This window comes from Pelmatolapia mariae, linkage group LG18 (genome assembly GCF_036321145.2).
Source record: "Pelmatolapia mariae isolate MD_Pm_ZW linkage group LG18, Pm_UMD_F_2, whole genome shotgun sequence".
Classification (NCBI taxonomy): domain Eukaryota; kingdom Metazoa; phylum Chordata; class Actinopteri; order Cichliformes; family Cichlidae; genus Pelmatolapia; species Pelmatolapia mariae.
The window spans coordinates 29,780,865-29,803,797 of record NC_086243.1 but is presented as its reverse complement, the minus strand read 5'-3'; the positions used below and the strand labels follow the sequence as shown (position 1 = coordinate 29,803,797).

Here is a 22,933-nt window from a genome sequence, read left to right as displayed (position 1 = left end):
AGCCTTACCTGTGCCTGTTCACTTGCTTCTTGACTTTGAATGTATGATCCATCTTGGCTTAATATTTTCTTCTTCTCTTCCTTTCTGTCTGTTTCCAGACCAAATATAAGACTCATGAACCGTTGTGGGAGGAAACCTTCACCTTCCTCATCCACAATCCCAAAGTCCAAGAGTTGGAGGTTGAGGTATGAAGACATTCAGCTGATTTTATAAACAGTTAAATGCTTATAAAATGGAATATATGAACTGTAACTTACATTATGCCTTAAAATAAAACTTCATCACACGTAATATTTCAGGTGAAGGATGAGAAGCACGATTGTTCACTGGGGACATTAACACTGCCCCTGACTCGCCTGCTGGAGGCAGAGGAGATGACGCTGAACCAGAGGTTCCCTCTGAGGAACTCTGGACCGAGCTGTACCCTCAAGATCAAAATGGCTCTGCGGGTAAAGGAGCAATGATTTTTTTCCTTAAGGATGATTTTTTCAGATCTAAAATGATCCAGGCCAATTTCCTTTGAAGACATAAAGCTCGTCAGAGACGATGCAGGTCCTACCCTGTGACTTGAGAATTTGGGTTTCTAAAGATTCTGATGACGAAACTCATGTGATGATAGGCTAGGGGAGCGTCTTTGTACATACTGCTCCAATACTATGACGATGCATCGCATTGCTTCTATGAAACATCAAAAATTCAAACTCTGACCTTATGTAATTCAGTGAATCAAATTCAATGAGTATTTTCACATTACATGTCTTGCTTCTGCATCACTTATTTATAAAGGGTTATTGTTAATGACATTTTGACCTTTTCTGGGGAATCATTTTAACTATATATGAGTAATGATTTGGATTTTGAATTTCAGCACAGTTTCTGCAGAGCAGTAGGCAGTGCCTGCACAGGCCTGTTTACCCTCTCATAGGAAAGCTTATCAGCAGTTCTCAAGTGAATGCTAATAGTACTGCTTAACTAAACAGAACAGAAGATTTGAGACTGTCCGTCAGTAACGTATGTAAGGCAGCAGTAACATTACCCATTTTTACGTCATTAATATTAAAACTAGTTAACCACCTGGTGTCTCTCCAGAGTGGAAAACAGTCTATATGATGCTTTTCTTTTGTGATTAAGTTTACAGAAACCAAACATGCCACAGAGCACGTCTGTGTTGAAATCTTATTTGTAGGGAAACTGACATAAAGATCCACTGGCTAACTTTTTCCTAGAACTGAAACTCTTTCTCAAACTAAAAGAAAATATAGAAATGCCTTTTCCTAGGTTTGTTTTTTTTGTTGCTGTTTATGCCATTCAAAACTGTAAAAATAATTATTCTGATAATAATTTCAGGTGTTAGGTCTGGATAAGGGCACTTCAACAGCTTCAAACTCCACCCCGTCCTCAGTGCAGGTCCGCAAATCCGAGTCCTCCAACTCGACCCCACGGCCCTCTATCTCCTCAGAATCGCCCAAGCCTCCCGCCTCTACCTCAGACATTCCCAGATCATCCTCTGTGTCAGCCAAGGAGGTGCTGAACAGGCAGAAAGAAGCTAAGGAGACTGTGAGGACCCAGCGAAGCATGGACTTTGGGCAGGATGGCAGTGCAGGTGGAGGAGGGAAGAGCTTGGCGGAGACTGGGCGAAGCACCTCAAACCTGGCCATCTCGGGCTCCCAGCAGTACCTGGCCAGTGGCAAGGAGCCAACTCCCAGCATTGCTTCAGACATCTCCAACCCTTACGCTGCTCAGGAGCTGCAGCAAAGACTCGAGCAGTTTCACAAGTATCTATCAATCTTTATCAATAGTTCCTAATATTTTTACATCTTTTTATATGATTTAAGGACATGTTGAGCAACAAAGGCAGCTGTTTGGTTGGTGTATAAGTGTGTTTTGATAGTGTGCAACAACAAACCTAAGAGGTCATTACAGCTCAGGTATTGTGAGCATGTTTGATGTATTTTCTGTCTTCATAGTGGTTCAGGCCCCAGTCATTTCCCCCTGGGGGAGATCCAGCTGACGATCAGACACAGCTCCCAGAGAAACAAACTCATCGTAGCTGTTCACAGTTGCAGGTAATTAAACAAAAATGGGGAGTTTCTTCCTCAGACACATTACTGTTTTGTCTCTTACCCTTTGTTGACTTCCTCAGAAACCTCATAGCTTTCACTGATCATGGCTCGGATCCTTACGTCCGGCTCTACCTGCTTCCTGACAAACGGAGGTCAGGTCGAAGGAAAACTCCAACAGTTAAGAAAAACCTCAACCCGGTCTACGATGTGACGTGAGTCCACCCCTCTCACTTTTTTTTCCAGCCATTTGATAAGCAGAGCAAAGCTCATAAAAATTCACTGTGCCATCTGCCTGTTTAGGTTTGAGTTCAGCGTTTCCCTTGTGGAGCTCCACAGGCGGACTCTAGATGTTGCCGTGAAGAACGGTGGAGGTCTGCTCTCCAAACACAAAGGCCTGCTTGGAAAGGTGCAGACATCTTTTATTTATTGTCTGTATTTATGTGTAACTGAAAAGCATTTCTTTAACAAAATGAAGCCATCAGAGTGGAAATTTCACTGGTTTTAAAGTTCAAGTATTGCTGTTCTTTCTGCTTCTGGTGTCATATTTCTATGAAGTGCATCATTTTGACTTGATAAGAAAACTTTGTGGGTTTGTTTGCTTTTTTAATCAGGTTATGGTGGAATTGACTCATGATCAGATCACCAAGGGTTGGACACAATGGTTAGTCGTTCATCTCGCTTCAAATCTATTTTGAATCTATTACAGTTTACTTTATTATGTCATATTGAGCTCATAGCATGGCTTGGAGAATAATGAGTTCAAATGTAAGTTTGCTTGTATATATTTTTTTGATTAAGTAGATTATCATGAAGTTATTTTTGTCTTTAAGTTGTTAGATTATATTTTTTGAAATTATATTGTGAATGCATCAATAGCTTAGATTAGAGCTAGCCTTACCTAGAAACACATGTCACGTGAATATAAAAATTTTGGTCAGAGATGAGCTTTGCTGTACTAGAACTTTTGTGTTTTGCACTTATTTATTTATTTATTTATTTATTTATTTAAGTTGTATTGGCCAGTCATTTTTGTGCAGACTGTTTAGAGGCTATTGGCTTTGCTAGTGGGCTATCGTCTAAAGTCTGTGGAATACAAATGCATGTCTCTAGGCTTATTTACTGGATAAAATGGCCACTGTTGCTCATCCATCACTAGTTAGCAAAGACTTAGTTCTCAAGGATCAACACTGAACCTGGAGTGAAAGAAGATTAGTCAATTTTCTGCTTAAATATTGTGATATTGATTTTGTAAAAAAGGCACAGACCTGAGGCCAAACATTCAATAAGCTGTATGACAGTAAACATCCATCAGTAGTTTATAAATCACTGGTATAAGGACAACAGTTGGAGAAAGGGCAAATGTGCCTGTAGTGGAGATAAATGAAAGCGATGTGACGTTAAAGATTGCAAAAAGCCAGATTTCATGGATTATGAAGCAAACTCTAAACTACTTTTTCCTCCTGCAGGTATGAGCTGAGCTCAGATGGCCTGGCCAAGTCCAACCAACTTTAAGTCGCCATCATTAGTATCGTCATCATATCACCACACTTCCACTTTATATTCACTTCACTTCCATCTCTACAGTACGATGTGTTTTTTTTAATCATTCTCATTATTTCTAACTGTAAGAAACAAACTGATTAAGAAAAGCAGCTTTTGACACTCATTTAATCACATCAGTCGCAAGGCAAACCTTCCCTTTAAGAAGTGAGTGATTGGCTAAAGGGAGTATATACATGTAGAGAACTATACTACGTTGTGTAGTGCTATGGAAACCTATATTCTATATTTAGAGAAGTGACTGTTTTTTGTTGTCTTTCCACAAAGAATGACAGTGTACAAGTGTGTAAATAATGTACAGTGATGCTGGACAAATCAGAGTACGGGGGTGTATTGTAGAAGTGAGAAGGAGTCGTGGTGTCTTACTTGGCCAAATGATTGTTTATAATTTTATTTCATTTGATTCAATTTTTATTTTTTAAATGCAAAAAACATTCTGGACAGAGTCGCACCAAAGAGTCGAGTATTTTTATTATTTAGCGCAGTTGGGGTTTTGAGTAACACAGCAATACACTGGCTTTATTTCACCGTAATAACGTGTGTGTGTGTGTGTGTGTGTGTGCGTGTGTGTGTGTGCGCGCAAAACCCAAGCAAAAATAACGATACGCACACACGTGTTGTTTTATTTGGTGACATGTTTCTGGGTTTACATTGAGATAAGGCCATTATTAAGTGTTACCTGTTTGTTTTTTAAAAACTGAATATGAATATTTGCACTTTTTTTTTTTGTTTGTTTTTTTAAATCTGTTGATGATCATATTTACTCGGTGCAAACATCGCCAAAATTCATCTATAGACAAGTACATTTTTTTAAACAATAAGAGGTGGTAAAAAAAATAGTGTCAAAAGTTCATGGAATAGTTTAACATTTTGATGAAAATGTTTCACTCACAGGTCTCTGCAAGAAGATGTTTAGCTTAGCTTAGCTTAGCCTAGCTTACTTTAACAATAAAGTTTGTGTGTCCTTTTTTGGGGGATTTCTTCCCTCACTGTTTGGGTTACGTTTAGTCACCACAACTACAGGTTTGCCTATTAAACCTGGACATAAAAAATGCTGAACAAACCCAAGTAACTATTTGTAAAAAGTGTAGAGTGAGACCTATTTCACTCTCACTATTGGCCATGGCTGTTAAGTCAGTGCACAGATGCCAAACGTCTCAATGCATACCCGAGACATTGGTGGTCCGGCATTATTCGACACCCTGGGAATGGAAATGGTCCAGATGACCTCAAAATTATCTTTTATTTTACCATAAGGTGCTGTGACATATACGTTATCTTTCCTTACAGAGAATTTAGTTTTTTGAAATCAGTAACCTTATTAATAAACTAAGTAACAGCTGGCTAAAATAATTATTTACAACAAATATGTGTGATGGGACTAAAGGCCACATAGAGGTACCTTTTTTTTTTATTAGTGATAGCTGAACATCGGTAAAACTAATTAACAAGCCGTGTTTCAAAAGTTTAAGATGTTTTGGTTGCAGAGGGAGGCTCATCAGAAGACTAAGCTAAACTAAGCTAACTCATCTCGACAGCTGCTGGTTTTAAGTTTTACGGGGTTTTTTATTTTTCTCAAAATGTGTTACTATTCCATCATAAAACTGTATTTTAACAGAAGTGTTTTAAGGATCACCCACTCATCCTTTATGTTCGTAAAGCCACTATATGTAGAAGTGTAAATTGTCCACGGACAGTCTCCGTATTGGTCGTATGGAAAAAGACATAATGACAATCAATTTTGGTTTTTAAACTTTTATTTACATTTTATGGTAGAGGCTTAACATTATAGTGAAAAATCAAAAAATTCTCTATGAGGAAACCTTAAATTATATATTTGTCTGGTTTGAGAAGAAGCCAATGGTAGCCTCGGGATTTTTTTTTTGTTTCTTATTAATTTATTATTGTTCCCTGTTGACTTCCTGTTATATGTGTTAGTAAAAAGCAGTAAAAGTCTTGTTTTTCCTGCATTGATATAATAAAGTAATTCATCATTCTAACTTCACTGATGCTCTTCTTTAACTGAAATTCTGTTAATGCCAGTTCTTTGCAACAAATGTTTTGGCTAGTGTTCATTAATGTCACCCGATTTCACAGGGATTACATATTGGAAAGCATCTACACATAGTGGCTTTAAAAATATTTGGCACCATGATTTTCTTCAGTGAAACAAATGTTTCTTTTAAAAATTTATTTGTAACACTCAGAGCAGGTTTTGTTGTTGTTGCGGTAGCATTCATATTTCCACTAGCATCAGCTGTTCAGTTTGTTTATGAATCCACTTAAGTCTTAACTCCGAATGCCATCTGAAGGAAGGTGCACAGACATGAGTTGAAAATGATCTTCCGTGTTTTTTTTTTGTCTATATCTTTTTAAATACAGTTTTGACTTTACAGCACACAATCTGAAGGGATTTATATCAAAAAAATACAAAACAACCATAGCTTTTGTGTATGTGACCCGACGCAGCCAAAGAACAGCAGATTTTCTGTTGATAAAAGTTTGGGTAGTTTGACCTTGGATTCTCACAATATAACTTCTGGATATTTGCCTTGTGCTCACATCAAGCATTGACAAAGTATTTTACATTTATGTATGTTAACTGCATTTTAATGTCTTGATGTTTTTTTATTTGTGTTTCCCGTCTTGTCTGTAAAGCATCAGATTTGAAACCTGTGCCTCTGGGGTCAAGGTTGTCTTCTCCCATATGGAAGTAACATAACAAAACTAAATGCTGGTTTTATATGTATTGTGTGTCCGGTGAAAATGGCCCCTTTTTTCTTTTCCTTTTTTTGTGTGTGTCATGCAACATAATTATAAATATTCTGTATGCAAGGGGGAAAATTTACAAGTAAACTATAGTATATGACATGTTAGTATTTTGAGACTTGTGTTACATTTGCTGTTAGAGAGAATGGGACTTTTCTTTTTCTCTTCTATTCCATATGGGCTGAAAAGCAGTTTCACTTCTGTGTCTTCTTAATTTATCTCGTGCCTTAAAATGTACATGACCCAGAGATATTTACATGTTTCGAAAGAAGCAGCAAATTGCTAAAACAGCTTCCTTGTTCCTGAATGTCTCCTAAATGTCTTTTAAAATTAATAAAGAGCTTTGGCTGGCGTATTGCAGCATGAAGCTGTACAGGACTGTGGTTTTTGTTCTTGTCATTTTTAAGACTATAGATGTGTTTCTCTTGTGGATGTGCAGCTTTTGAGGAATTTCTGTGTAAACCTTACAATAATTTATTATGAGAAAATAAACAATAGTCATCTTTATATCTAATCTATTGATGGAAATTATTACATATTATATGTATTATAGAATCTGCCTTTAATAAGATATCAAATGAAGTATTCAAGACGTGTTAGCGATTTTAATTTTTATAGGCAAAAATGACCTAAAAAATTACAAGTTCAATGCAATTAACATTAACATCTAAGGACAATAACAACAGATAACAGACAACAGTTAAAATAATGGTGTATTTAGGAAATATAAAACAAAGGACACATACTTTTTATCATTATCCAGTGGTGAGGTCATTTGCTTCTAAAGAATAGAGACCTTTGGCATAACTTAAACTTTCATTACCTGTAGGGATTCAATATGGGTAAAGATGAGGCCCTGTAAATAAACAAAATCTGGCTAGAAGAAATACAACATTAACGAACAGATCTACTGTTTTTAACATGAATAATCTTGAACTCTACATCAGGTACAAATGGTTTATTGCTCACCCATTTGCCTTGTGCTCACAGTACTGATGGGTCCTCTAGGTCAAGGATGTCAAACATAAGGCCCAGGGGCCAGAATTGACCCAGTAAATCTGGTATCAGGTTATTTTTAAAATCACAATTTCACAGCCCATAATTACAGAAGAATCTTCAGTGCCATCTTAAATGTGCCTGTATAGTATTTTAAAAGCAATTTTAATTTGTCAACTTGCCAGTTCTGTACAGACCAATTGTTTGAATGTACAACTGTCTTAATACTGCAGCTCTTCTTGCCGTAGATACTTCTCTAACAGAAGTCAGCCAGCACTGAGGTAAAGGTTTTTGCACTGTTGCCTCACAGCAAGAAGGTCCTGAGTTCAATTCCACCATCAGGCCAGGGTCTTTAGTTTGCAAGTTCTCCCTGTGTTTGCGTTGGTTTTCTCCAGGTACTCTGGCTTCCTCCCACAGTCCAAAGACATGCAGTTAGTGGGAATAGGTTAATTGGAAACACTAAATTGCCCATAGGTATGAATGGGAGAGTGAATTGTTGTCTGTGTCTATGTGTTAGCCTTGCGACCTGTCCAGGGTGTACCCTGTCTCTGGCCCAAGACAGCTGGGATAGGCTCCAGCCTCCCACGACCCCAAAGCCGATGGATGGATATAAGGTTTTGAGGTGAAGAGCATAGTTACAGTAGGGAGTAATTTAAATTGCTTTTGACCACAGAAGCCTGCTGTGTGTTTGATAACTGTTGTCATGTAACATTGAACTGTGTCATTACCAAACTGTTACTGTGACACAAAAATGACAAAAGTTTGGTTCATTTTTGACGTGTACTATGGATTTTAGATCAACTGTCACCAATAGAGTAAACAGTGTAATACAGGATAGTAAAGCTCACTTAGTAAAGTTTCACACGCCCAACATAAAGTGCCAATCTCCTGCACTGCATTGCTCTCAGTAAACACTAGAGAATGCTGTTTTGCTGTATTTGTCTTGTAACTAATTTTACATTTTAAACAGGTTCTTGTGGTTTATTCTTAAATGTTTGTCAGAGGTCAGAAATAGATCTGTAGCCATGTTTTCCTTAAACATGTGCAAGATGTAAATAATAATCCACCACTTTGATATCTGTTCAGTGTAACTCAGAGTGTAAAAAGGCAGCTTTAGCTTACATTTGTTACTCTACATATGGCAGAAAAGAGTGAATTTCACCTAAAAAAAAAAAAAAAAAAATCATTTTAGTGGACAGAAAAAGGTCATCCTGTTATTTTACAGGGAACAAACAGAGACGATAAGACTTGCTCTCAGTTTCATCTGTTTATAAAATGAATCATCTAAAGCTCTTAGATTTGCCGTGTAACCCACTGTGAAGTCATGGGGCCTGTGTCATAAAAACACCATACCCATCAGTGCTGCTTACGACATGGCATTTATCAGTGATAGTCTTTGTGTCCCATGAGGCTCTTGCAAGCTAATGCATGGGCTGTGTTATGTTGTTTGTTTTCAGTAGGTCTTAATATGAAAATTACAGTGTGAGAGGAAATTATCTTTCAAGTGAAAGGTGCTCCAATTACCCATGTTAGCAACAAGCTGAAATAGGCGTCTTCTCTGTGGTTTTCAGTTTGATAAGGTTTTCAGGTTCTGCAGAAGATTGTCTGAATTTGTTCTTTAAAAGGAGAAAAGAAAACTATGCAATATGTGTTCAGACTGTGTGAAAGTTTTTGCTGTCATTAAAATGAAAAATGAAGGGATTGCATGATTTGTTTGTTTAATCATCCAAAAAATGGATTTAGGCTGGTAAGATATCACATTATTTACTTTCTGCTCAAAGATGCTGCACTTACAAGTGCTGCATTTTCCAGCTTTTCCAGCACTAACACAGCTATCCTGATTGTATACGTTTCTCTATGTGACCCTGAACACACCACAAAGTAGGAGGTCAAACCGTTTGACAGAATCAGTCAGTGATTTGTGTGTGCTTGTGTCTCCATTTTGTTCCTGTCCTGAGTGTAAACATCAGAGATGCTTCAGTATTTACCTACAGACTGATAAGGCCTCTGCAAGCACTGATTTGCTCTTCTAGATGGAAAAACCTGTGTGAATCACACAGGTTTTTTGATTGCTCCTAGATATGCTGACACACACACACACACACACACACACACACACACACACACACACACACACACACACACACACACACACAGTACAATTCATTTCATCAAGTTTGTCATAAATGACCTGAGCAGCAAGGTGGCAAAGGAGAAGCTTTTAATCTCTTCAGATAGTTCTGGCTGGTTAAAACCAGTCACTCCAATCTTCCCATGGAGTGACATAAACCAGAAATGGTTGATGAAGATTCAATAGTTCTTTAAAAGGGATCTACCAGGATCATTTCTAACCCATTTTATTTATTCCCGAGCCCTTGTAGAGTCGCTTTTTTCACTGCTTAAAGTCCCTCATCCTCTTCATTGTCTGACGCAAGCTGTTTTAGCTCTTCTGCTTTTATGCCAACTTTCTTCTGACTGGCTGTTCCTGACAAACAGTAGGTTTGAACAATGAGTGATTGCTGGGGTTTTCTCTGTAGTAATGTAAGAGTAGTGATTATTCCCTTTGCAGTATAAAGCATCTTGAGGTGATTATTGTGTGGGTTGGCATTATGTGAATAAACTGCGTTGAACTAAGGTGCACTTCACTTCTCAAAACAATGTAGAAAAGTGTAGTTTAAAAGCAAATTAAACACTTTTGCAGTATTTTAATCATGTTCCCTTCACTCGGCAAATTCCTTTCACATCTGAAATGAAAATTAAGATTAAAATTGACTGAGGCTTGCTAATTCTTTTGGAAATGACTCCATGACCTAAATAGAATGTTAATTTATCAAGAGGAGTCATAGATGCTCATCCAAAATGTTTCTCTTATGCACCCAACATCACACATTTCAGGCTCATTGGCTCATTTCCCCCCCCATGTCTATCCCCGGTTCTTCAAGTCTTTCTGACGTTTCTCGGTAGGTAGATATAAATAACGTCCCTTTTCCCACCTGCCTTCAACTCAAAAACGGGATTATTTCCGACAGCACCTGAAGGCAGCGGTAGTGCTGAATCAGAGTAGAGTTCCTTGCTAAATCATCAAGTCAGAAAAAGAGTGAATCTGGATATAGAGCGATGTAACCTTCAAAATAAAAGCTTTAAAGATGGTTGTGACGTAAAATTTGAACCTTGCAGTGACGGTTAAATACGTTTATGCTTATACATATAAAGCAAAATCATCAAAAATATATAAAAAAGTATTTTGATCAGTTTGATCAATTTAAATGTTTTTTCCTCCACTAGGGTGGATGTGCATATACATAGTTGTTAGAGTGTTTATGTTTGCATCTGCATTTGTATATAAGCAAAAGGTGAGATAAATGTGCGCAATAACCATCTATCTATCTCCATGTAGTTTGTGTGTGTGTGTGTGTGTGTGTGTGTGTGTGTGTGTGTGTGTGTGTGTGTGTGTGTGTGTGTGCGCGCGCGCAATGTAGAGAAATTTTCTGAGGGTGGCATGGAAATCAGGCAGGGTGAAAGGCATGAAAGGCACTTCTTTACACATATGCAGGTGTTACATTCTGTAATATAATCTATATATGGTTCAAATGCAGTAAGTATACACGTTTCATGAAACATTGCCTGTAATTTTTATTGGCTTAAACCCTAGCCCTAATTAAACATTTCATTCACAAAAAATATGTGCAGTTTACTGACATTTTGTGTAAATTTAAGTATGTAACAATTTGATTACATACTTAAATTTACACAAAATGTCATTAAACTGCACTGTCGGTTCAGTCTTACTTGTAAAGTGTTAATGAAAGCTTATTTTTAAAAAGAACACTATGCAAATTAAGGTGGAACCCCATGCCACCGCAGTAGATCCGCCCTGTGTGTGTTTCTAAAGTTTTAGGTGCTTTAATTTAATTTTATTTTAATTTTAGCTTTTATTTTGGAAAATGTCTATCGGAAGTACCGTGTGTGAGCGCTTGTGTTTTGATGCTGCGAGAGCTCGAGCCTCCAGCAGCAGAAACGCCCAGCATCCTCTCTCCTCTCCTCCAACATCCATCCACCGTCTCCTCCGCTCCCCGGGCTGCGAAGGGGCCGCTCTGACTGGGAAGGAAGAAGAACCAAACCCCGCTGAAAAAAATGGCCTTTTAACACTCGAGAGAATAACCCAGAAGAGACATGGATCCTTTGCATTTCTCTTTCCTCCACCATCTCCTCCTCCTCGCCTCCCTGAGCTCCTTCCCCGCTTCTGCTGACAGGAGATTCGGTGAGTAAATTAACGGGTGATTATTTTCTCCGTGATGAGCAGATCTCCGTCCGCGCCCTGTGGAGTTATCCTCAGAGCCATTTTGGAGAGAGACCTGGGGGGCAGACTGTTTCTGTTGTGGTCTGTGTAAATATTGTATCAGCGGACTGCCACGAACCGGCAGGCTGATTCACCGCAGCTTCACCTGAGCGCAGGAAAAACAAACACGGCGATCCTGCGATTCATTTCCAGCGCAATAATCCGCTGTCAGTGTGCCAGAGCTCCCAGGAACATCACAGGAAATCTGCTAGTGCAACACAACATGACACAGTGAAGCGTACACAGCTAAATTAGCTTCATTACACTGTGAAAACAGGCCTAAATCTGTCAGTCCTGAAGTCTTTGTGACAGCAATGGAACTATTAAATAATCTGAAGAATGCACAAACCAGAAACTCCTGCAAAATATGCTAGTTAATCGTGGTTAGCACATATATTTACATTTTTAAAAATGAAAGAAATGTAAAAACAAAAAAAAGAACCTCAAATATTGAAAATTGGTCTAGGGTGTCATACATAAAATACCTAAAATAAAAACTATAACAGTCACAAATTAAATATTTAAATTAATGTAGAGAAAATACCAAGTACCAGATCTTATTAAAATATTGTTTCAAAATGTAGAAATTTGAAAGAGGGATCATACAAAAGGCCCTTCTGGGTTGTGTACACCCGCTTGTAAACAAAAGGAGCCATCAGTGATAACATCACTGCAAAGCAATGAAAAATGGGGTCGTACATGCACTCTCAAATTTCCAGCTCTGCGCTCCTGACAGAGGCAGCTATTGATCAGAAATTTAAACGTGCGTGTGTCTGGAGAAGAGTGCACGCACTCGCATGCACTGTAGAGTCTATAAATAGCAAATAGCTAATATTCCCCCAATGACTTGAGACCTGGAGCTTGCAAGCATGACAGATACAGAGATTTGCTGTATACGATGGTTAGTACGGGAGGAAGAGCAGGAAGAAGCTGGTGCTGAGAGGGAGGTGTGTGTATCTATGTATCCAAGACCCTCCTCCTCTTCCTCCTTCTCCTCTTTCCCTGTGATTACATAACCAGCATACAGAGAGTATGGCAACCACAGGACACGTGGAGCTGTGGAGACGAGCAGCAGAGACAAAGTCTCCATTTCAGCGTTCATGTTTTTGAAGGAGCAGGAATAAACAAATCTGAAATACATCAGACGAGAGGGTTTTACTCATATTAGCAGCACCTGTTATTACTGCTGTCACGTTTCTAGGGACCTGTGGTGCTGTTTTGACATTTCTTCCTTAAAATGCTGTACTGTACCTTTACATTATTGTGCTACTTGACAGGTCTCCAACTTAAAGGGACCTTTTAGAGTCATTGAACACCAGCGGCACTGTGAAGCTGGATGCTGTTTTATTTGCATCACAAGAATGTAGGTGGCGTGATTCATGTCCTGCGTCTGGTTTTGCGCTATTTTACTGATCAGTGAGCAGTCGGTGGCATTAACAAGCCGACAGGTGTAGCAATGTTCCAAATGGGGCAAACAAGAAATAATCATCGCTTTGCGTCATCAGTGTCAGCTGGTGGTTCTTGCTAGTGGTCATAATTATCATCTGTAAATTAAGGTCCATCGCATTGTTAGTAGGAAGTTGGGTGCATGCTATGGGTATCCCTTTGTGTCAGTCTTTTTCAGTCACTGTCTTGGAGAAATATGATTCCTGGGCTTGTTTGTGTCTGTAAAGTTGCAGTTGAAGCACAGCGCAGAGCCATTTCCAGGAGCTGGAAGCAAATTAAACATGTAAGATTTCAACTTGCTTTTTTTTTTTTCACGACTGGTTTTGATATTGGGAATATGCTCATAAACATGTGCCTCGTTTGATATCCAGAGTTGTTGAGCTGCAATATTTTTTCACTGGAGTTATGTTTTTTGCGTGAGTGCATTGGTCACTGTCTTATAGCTCTGGCTTTGGTCTCCACCACGTCCTCAGAGAAATGCCTGGAGTTTATGAATGCTCGGTTATGTTCACTGCACAGGCTTCTGTTTCAGTATGAGTTTTAGTACTCAATAAGTAGATCTACTCTTTTGTTTTGTTAATATTTTGCATCGAAATATCAAGTAAATCTGGTTTTCTGTATAATTTAATTAAAAAAAGACATTTGTTACATGTATTAAACCTCAAGGGAGACAAGTGAAAGTAAGTTTCTTTTTCTTTGCTTCTGGCACACTCTGGCAACAATAACCGTCTACTCTTAAACTGCTTCCATCGCAATACTATTTAAGGGAAACTGAACGTAATATTGTGTATCAGAATTTATTTATTTTTCCTTATGTACCTGGACAGTTATTGCACAACCGAATTTATTTTATTTAGGCCCTGGCCATCATACTACAAGGTTATTAAATATAAAAAATTATCGTTTAGTTAATCAGTTGTTTTACATTTTGTTTCCTTCAATTCAATTTTATTTATATAGCTCCAAATCACAACAACAGTTGCCTCAAGGCGCTTTATATTGTAAGGTAGACCCTATGATAATACATACAGAGAAAAAACCCAACAATCATATGATCCTCTATGAGCAAGCACTTTGGCAATAGTGGGAAGGAAAAACTCCCTTTTAACAGGAAGAAACCTTCGGCAGAACCAGGCTCAGGGAGGGGCGGGGCCATCTGCCGCGACCTATTTCATTGGTTACTTTCTCCTAAATTTATTGGGATATCTTAGATTCTGGGATCTCACTAATCAGACTCTAAGTTTTAGCAAATATATTAAATTCGAGAACATGTGTGTTTGTTAAGAATGACTTCTGAGTATACCGCTGCTATATGACAATTCGGGGTGTTACTTGAAAGCAGCATTAACTTGTTTCATGTTGAATCTATACTCCATCTGTCAGATCAATGTAGGATTGAAGTGAAAAGTCCAAAAATGGAAGTATAGAAAGTGAGTCGCATCTATAAACAGAGACAGTGTTTTATGGAGTTCAGTTAATAACGTTCTCTTTTTTTTAACCTGCCTCATAAAAGAACTCGAAACTGTAAACATGGATTATATTACCCTGAAAGTGGAGTGGGTTTCATTATCCCTTATGGGATCTGTATATTTTAATTTCTAATCAAAAGTGACTTTACACTGACCTTGTGCACATAATATTCTTTGGATATTTAAAAAGTTTCTGTAATATGCCTTCAGGGACTGGTAGCACCAGTGTGCAGAGGGGATATCAAGACCCAATACTTTCCCGGCATCTCTCATCTCCTGTGTTGCTGCATTACAGCTGTAATATTTCATGTAACATTTAAGGATTGATGGAGTAAATTCATGAGTAGTCAGCAATGACTTTACAATGATCTTGTTAAAAATTTTAAGGCAGTTTATCATGTTGTAATCTCTTTTGCTCAGAGGAAGATGATCAGTTTGTTTAAAGGCGAGGGCAATCTCTCGCTTATTCTCACGTGTGTGTGTTTTTTCTTTAATGTGTGTGTGTGTGTGTGTGTGGGAAGTCTTGAAATACACAGAGAGCTTTTATAAAGACAGGTTTCCATGGTTGGAAAAGGTCTGACAAAGAGTAGATTAGGAAAAATTTCTGCCACTGAAGGAGTTCGATGGAAAAAAGTGTGGGTGGTGACAAACACTTGCCTTGAAAATGAAGGTTTGGTTTCAGTTATTATTCTCTGAACTTTTGAACCAAAACCTCAACATAATGCCAACAAGCTGTTTAAGCATGATCTTTAGCAGACTCTTTCATGTGGCAAGCAATGAAAACTACAGTAATATTCTTATTGCCCTTCATGTTATTCATTCATTTTGGGCAGTTTAGCTTGTAATCCTAAACCTGAGTAATATTTAGCTTGGCCTGAGAAAGGCAAAGCTAAACTCCAACAGTAAATATCAAATATTAAGCTGCATAGTTAATGTTTACACTAATTATTACCACCTTTACAGTGTGTAATGATGTAATGAAGCAGTTAGCTCATTCTGCCTTTTCCGATTATGTTTTTAATGAATACAAGTGAGTCAAATGACATTTGTGCTTGTCTTCAAACACCTGGCAGGACATACTTGCTTATTATTTAAAGTATCAGATATTCAAAGACGATGCCATGTTTTTTTTTTCTCCATCAAAATAACCCAAATCTTTACTTTCTTTGCACACACCTCGGTCACACACACTAGAAACTTAAAAAATTTCTAGTTTTTAAAGTTCAGAGACTGAATAAGTTAAGTGAAATATTTTTGCCTTGCAGAGGCAGCAGCAAGATGCTGCAATCCTACCACAGTATTCTACCAAACATCATCCATCATTGCTAATAGTTTCTCTTATGCCCCCTTAGCTGGAATCATCTGTGCTCAGTGATGAAGTGGAAGCTCTTGTGTGGGAACCGTGCCCAGACATACCGCTTGGATCGCCACTTTTTGGGTTTCACTTTTATCTATTTTGTGTTTTGGCTTTGAAGTAGAGATCGGTTGAACAAGATATAGAATGAGTCTTCGATTTCTTTTGATGGAATGGGACATCATCCTGTTAAAATATTGTATCATTTCTACTGGATATAAAATGTGGGTCATTTACTTCAATTTTGAACTTGTACCATAGATTAATGATCCCTGAGAAACTTGGTAATCAATAACACAAAACCAAATAAACAAAAACTTTTTTTTAATCAGAAAAACTCAGGTATCCATTGTTCCTATTTTGTCCAATCAAAGGCCCAAACCAAAAAAATTGCAGCTGCTTTTTAGGTAATTAAACAGTTCAAATAATTACTATGTTGTCATAAATGTTATTGGTAGACCAATCAGCTTCTATCATCTTATTAATCTATCATTTATGTTCATGCATCTTGTGCTGGTCACAGTGAGTTTTTGTTGTAAAGGCTCTTTGTGAGTCAGATTTTCCCTCCTGGGATTCCAACTAGTGACTATGCTGAGATGTCATTGTTCTTAATCATTAACCTGGATGTGGAGAAGGTCGTCGCTTGTTCACCTGGTGTGACTGTCACCATGGCAACGCTCATTAACTTTTCATTTGTGCTGATAGGTTGGTTGGGTCGGGCCAGGCCTGCAGAGCTACTGAGGTGGTTTACTTTAACTATGTTGTAAAACATGAGGAAATGGACAGAGCCAGGTGTATGGGAGCTTTTATGTTGCAGAAGTGGAACAGTGTGATTGGTCAGAAGTACGCTCCAGCTATGGTGACAAATCTGTTAAGATTTCCCCTGGATTTCTGGGAGTTCTTGTATTATTTGTTCTAAATACAGGTGTTAGTAGTTTGGAGTCCTTTTTATGAAACTTTCACTGAGCATAGCAAAAAAACATACTAAAAAGTTCACATCAGCATCTTTTTAGTTGTTTTATAGTATGAAGTAGGCAATAAGTTTAATAAAAATGTTGTAGATATAATGCCGTGCCATTTAAAGAGGTTGGGGAGGAGATTTCTGTCATTTTCCTGTCGTATTCATCTCTAACCATTGAGTGTATGGAAAAGATGTACCCAGCATAAAGTAACTATATTTGGACCAGTGCTTGGAGTGCTAAGTTATCAACTAATGCTAGCAAGCTTGGTTATGAAGCAATATATATAAACTATATGTGTCCAATAGAAAGAAACACATGTGTGCTAATAAGTAACCAACTAAAAATACACTGGATGGACTATAAGACACAGAAGATCATATTATTTGTCAGATTTGAATAAAATGCTCCAGGTGACACTGCTGCACTAACAGCCCAAACAGGGTTCAAAGGTTTAATTCAGAGACTGGCAGAGATAAGTCGTAGGAGATGGCTATTAGCTGCCGTCAAAGTAACCACGTTACTAACTATAAGTCTGGCCAGTATAACTATCCATAGAGATCCAAAGCTTTTTTTCTGTACTAGGTTGTAAACATTTATTTCTTCTGTGAAGGTGGGTATTTGAACACACGTGTCTCTTGGATTGGACGCACTTTGGGAGCTGTCCTCAAATGGCTGTTTGAGGAACTTACCATGTATGTTGGCTCGAAGTTTGCAGCTTGGATTGCACCTGGTAGTATGCTATATACTAATACTAACACTTCAGTTGTAATAAACTATAATTAACCTTCAGTCAGATTTTTTAGTTTTTGAGTTTTCTCAAAGTAGAGCATTTTTAGCAGTTGATATGTGAGTTGACTCAGCTTTCTGTGGACTTGCGGTATTTGGCAGATCCATACTGGCTTTATAATAAAGTCCTATTTTTTTTTTAATTTCACTGTCCTTCTTTCATTATTAAATCTGCTAATGTTGTTTTTTGGATGATGTTTGGGAAGAATCTCTTCTTTCATCTGCAAAGTTGACAGACTTGATTAAAAAAAAAAGAGTGATTATAAATCTGACATCATCATGTGGTGAAGTCTGGCTGGTGTTTCATTTGCTTCAAGGATTTGCCAGAATGACTTGCCATTAATCAGTATATCAAGTAATCTGGAGTCTTCTGGAGTCAGTGCAGAAACTGAAGGTGTGATGAAGAGCCTGCCACACTCACTGCTGTCCTGCTTCTTCTTAATCCCTGCCTGCTACAGATTGCTGTTTCTGGCTTTGTTGACTAATATCTCCCCTTTTTGCTTTTTTGTCACAGTGCAGGTGAAACTGCATCTATTCTCAGTGTTTATCTCAGTGAATTGTGTCTGCTTGGCCCTGCAGGGTTTGTTGTTCTTCCTGCGTGCAATGATGCTTGGATTCACCAGAGTGCACCCAGTCAGTTCCTGGATATTTATGTCTTCCAACAGTTTCCACACTGTTGAGTAAATGTGCCGTTTTTTTTCCATCACTGATGTACATACTAAACACATTGGAGAGGAGGGAGTCATCAGTTACATGTATGTTTGCTTAGTGTATAGCAGTGATTAGAGGTCACATGTACCTTCAATATCACACCGCTTACATACATGTGTAATCATATTTTTACAAATCGCAGTGCAGGTTTTGGCAACTGCTAAACGTAGTGTATGTTGTTGAATTTGAAAGTTGTCGCCTGAACATTTGATTGAGGGATAGTTCCGGTTTACTACACTTTAAATCTTAAGTAATTTGAGTAATTTGTACTTCTTATGCATACTCCATGTATATAGTTTCACTCACATATATGTATACATATATGCTTTTTATTTTATTTTATTTTATTTATTTATTTGTTTTCCCCTTGTTGTATATTGTTTTTTCTTCTTACCTTTGCACCTTTGTGGTCCAGCTACCCAATTTCGCTGTGCAAGAAACTGCACAATGACAATAAAAAACTCAGTCTCTCTAAGTCTACTTACCAGAAAGAATATTAGCAAGTGCTACAAAACAAGAGGTTGAAGACGAGTATTCATGAACATGTTCTTTGCTTATCTCTCAATGATTACTGCTTTTTATGCTAGCTAGCCGTATGGTCATGTTAATTAGCATACCAAATAATAGCTGTGTCCCAAAACGTCAGCTGCATCCTCCGGAGGCCGCATTTGAAGGCTGATTACGTCACAGCCAGGCGACGAAGGCTGTCCCAATTCGTTGACTCCTTCAAATGCGGCCGACAAATGCGTCCTTCATTTCCCCGAATTTGAAGGATGGGTCGGGTGTGTCCTTCGTGGCCCACCATATCCCAGAATTCATAGCGCGGCCCAGCCAAATTTCAGCTGCCAACAATGGCGGCCGCTACTAAGTTTTAAAATTAGTCTTATTAATCTTTCTGGGTCACAAAATAAACTTTTAACATATTTTCAGGCGAGAAAGTTGCTGTGTAAATTACAAATATCTGCTTGGTTTATCAAGACATCGTAAATTTGCAAAAGTGCGCCGACGTTTTCAGAGACGTCTGTTACCCACCCGCTAGCAAGCCGGGGGGGTTCAATGGTCACTCCAGCCGGCGAGAGCAGCGGACTCCCGGCTTCATCGTTTTCAGACCCCCGCTCTTTCGCTACTCAGGTTAAACATGATATATAAGTCACTCGGATAACTTAAAAATTTAATTGTTTGCCTTTTTTCGGTGTTTTATTTGTTCCGGAGTAAATCGGTTTGGCTGAGATCAAAGTTATTAGATTATTAGATTAAATAAAACTTTATTAATCCATCGGGTGTGTTCCTCCAGGATTTTCACACAGCTGAATAAACGTCAAACAGAAAACTGATTAAACAGAAGTGTGAGCCAGTCGAGAATTTTCGCCAGTGTCCTGTTATATTTTAGATAGCAAGGAGCAGACGGCCTAGTTTATTAAACTCCACCGAGAAAGCGGTGACGCAAATCTGAAGGCTAGACCGTCCCATTTCACAGCCTCGCACTTCCGGCCTTCTCGGTCTTCGAAGGACCCGGCCCGCGAAGGCCGGGTCCTCCGAAGGATGCAGCCGACGTTTTGGGACACAGCTAATGACAGATTTTTTTTAATCTTTTCAAGGAACATAGCTAGAAGTAGCACCAGTGGTTAGCAACATGGCTAATGCTAATAGCAGTGCTACTGTACAAAGCAATACAAAATCCTGTAAATGCCCTTTTAAACTCCAATGACATATTTTAGCAGTGTGCTACAGTCATATGAAAATGCTATGTTGGCAAGTTGGCAGGCAAGTTTTCTTTTAAGGTAGAGATCAAGTAGAGATAATGCAGGGCTCGCAAAATTTCAAAATCCATGGTAGCCCTTCGGGCAGGGACTCTTCAGTTTTTGGTAGCCCAAAATAAATTTAAGTAGCCCGAATAAAAAAGAGAGCAATTTTTTTATTGATGTTTTCTTTCCTGTTTTTTTTTTTCATTTACAATATTATACATTAAAGTATAATATTGTAACTCAAACAAAACATGAATCAAAAAATTGTTGAAACACAAATTACAACATTGTATAAAAATTACAATCATCAACTCAAATACTTGGTTCTAATTGAACAGAAATTTCTATGAACTTGTAAAACTGTGTAGACCATGAATCAGTCTGTGTCAGATCCTGAATTTGAAATTTCCACTGAAATCACAGGTAAGAGGCAAGTGGAACCAAGATCTGGGCCATTTGCTTTTTGAAGTTTGCAAAGACTGCTAAATTTTGCCAATGGTAGTTCACTCTTTGCAACATAGTACGCTGTTCAGGTTTATTTTTAGTATGTTCTTTGCAATTGGTGTTTGTTCTGGGAAAGATATTGCAGACTGAGCAATAATGCATTTCTTGCATTTCTCATGGGTTCTAATGGGGGTCTTTCTTAAAATTACTGGTCCCAGTAACAAAGGCGCTTGTCGACTCAGAAATCGAGGGAAAACCAACAACACACCCGACAGAACATTATGTTATTTACAGGGGTGCACTTAAGTGGTCCGCAGGTGCGCGTTCGCTGTCAAAATAAAAGACGCACACCAGATAAGAAGTTGCAGCGCGTGTTTGCATACATATAAAAGGCACTGTTTTTGTCCGCTAGAATGGGATTTTCACGGCATATTCTGCACCACATTTCTGTGCATTCATCATTTGTTTAAAGCCAGCTCACCTCCTGCAACCACTTTTCCGAGAATACGCGCTTCTTTTGTGGTTCGGACTCCTTCTGACATTTCTTTGGAGGTGGAGGAACACCAAAGTAATTGCTTAAAGGAGCTTCTTCGACATCTTCAAGAGTTCTAAACAAATGTCTGTCCTCCTCCAGAAAATCTTATGTACGCAAACGCGTGTTGCAACTTCTTATCTATTTTGACAGCGAATGCGCACCTGCGGACCACTTATGTGCACCTCTGGTTATTTAGCTTGTCATATTGCAGCCACAGAAATTCTTTTGTCCATGAAACCATAAAGCTGCACTTTCTTTTTGCCTTATAGTCTGATTTGTCATATCTTTAACGTTTTGTGGTAAGCTTTTCTTTGGCTGTCACTTCTTCACCCTGACCTGTCTTATTTGGCTCAGCAGAACTAAAATATATATCCTGCTGCCTTTACACACGCACTCACATAACGCTCAGTGATTCTCTGCGCGATCAACCTCTCACATGTTTAAGCTTCCTGCGGGAGATTTCACTTGTCATGTTTGCATAGTAAACTAACGATTGATAAGACGATGTCAGAGGAATTGGTGCGCAATTAATCGTCACTCACCAATCAGTACTGCCGCTCTCTATACACAGTTCGCGCGATCGCAAAGTGAAAGCAAAAAACAGCAAATTCAAACGCGATTTCAATATGTCACATATTGACAGTAGCTCATCGATGCCAATGACATAATTACCAAGCTACATTTCCAAAAGAATGCAAAAGCATTGACATATATTTTTCCTTCCTATGATAGCCCAACGGGCAGGGCTGAGATAGGTTTTGGTAGCCCGACTGGAAAAATCGCTAGCCCCGGGACGTCGGGCTAGCGATTTTGCGAGCCCTGTAATGAAGCGCTAACGCTAGGCTACGATAGTGCTATACGGTATCATGATTCATCGGGACCATTTAAATTGAATTAAGCCTTAAAGCCGTGCATCATTAGAACTGAGGATACTTTGACTTACTGTATAATGCAGATGGTACCTGTCTGTGTTTTTCATATACAGTCTCTGCTGCAATTTAGCTGAATATGAAAAGAAAAACAAGTAAAACTTTGTTCAGTGTTCCCTGAAAGATTTATTTATACCATCCAACAATGTGCCCTGAGCTTTCCTGTGCATTAAAGGATTAGAACCAACATTTCAGGTGTTTTTATGTTCTGTTTTACCTCTAAGTAAAGTCTTTTTGAATGTCATTCAAGCTTAACCAAAACAACAATAGAAGACTAAATGATTCAATGTGCCTGCAGAAAAAATGCACATTTGGTTCTTGGAAAAATTAATTCCACGTTCTGCACGGTGCACTCCAGATGTAATGAAGGCAAGCTAAGAGCGACAGTAAAGGAGCACTTTGCTGCTTCATTCAACTAGATGGATCAATGCTGTGGCTTTGAACAGTCTGTGGAAGAGATGGATAGAGGTGGATGTGGATGAAAAGGATAATAGGAGGAGAGGGAAGGGGACAGAGGGAGTTGTTTTGTGACTGTAGGAGACAGAGGCAGGGATGATGAAGAGAGATTACTTCCAATTTAAGAAGGAGTGTTTGTGCACACCTCCAAATTGGGAAATGGATTTCCCTGCTTTGCTGCAACAAAATAATAATGATTACGAAAAAAAAAAAAAAATCAAATACTGTCTTTCCTTCCAAAACCTTCTTTTTGTGTCTGCCTAAATTGTCAGGAGGCATGTCGGGCATGTTGTGATTGATCATTTCTCTCAGAGCTGAAGCCCAGACAAAATGGGCTGAAAAAACAAAGAGTGCAAAGGAAGCCATAGT

General features: G+C 38.5%; 2 protein-coding genes across 6 annotated transcripts in view; both read left to right on the top strand.

Moving 5' to 3' along the window:
• The window catches only part of esyt2a (extended synaptotagmin-like protein 2a), a 53,943-nt gene extending 47,161 nt beyond the window's left edge, over positions 1-6,782 (top strand). For all 5 annotated transcript variants that reach the window (XM_063461343.1, XM_063461342.1, XM_063461339.1 and 2 more), the window contains 8 exons: positions 99-185; positions 300-449; positions 1,348-1,775; positions 1,968-2,066; positions 2,144-2,275; positions 2,364-2,469; positions 2,675-2,724; positions 3,530-6,782. In XM_063461343.1, the coding sequence (XP_063317413.1) occupies positions 99-185; positions 300-449; positions 1,348-1,775; positions 1,968-2,066; positions 2,144-2,275; positions 2,364-2,469; positions 2,675-2,724; positions 3,530-3,575 (1,098 nt within the window). In that variant the 3' untranslated portion in view covers positions 3,576-6,782. The remainder of the gene's footprint in view (positions 1-98; positions 186-299; positions 450-1,347; positions 1,776-1,967; positions 2,067-2,143; positions 2,276-2,363; positions 2,470-2,674; positions 2,725-3,529) is intronic.
• A 4,586-nt stretch (positions 6,783-11,368) lies between these two features.
• Positions 11,369-22,933, top strand: part of LOC134616666 (receptor-type tyrosine-protein phosphatase N2-like) — a 218,249-nt gene continuing 206,684 nt past the window's right edge. Inside the window, exon 1 of the mRNA XM_063461604.1 lies at positions 11,369-11,649. Within this exon, the coding sequence (XP_063317674.1) occupies positions 11,562-11,649 (88 nt within the window). The 5' untranslated portion in view covers positions 11,369-11,561. The remainder of the gene's footprint in view (positions 11,650-22,933) is intronic.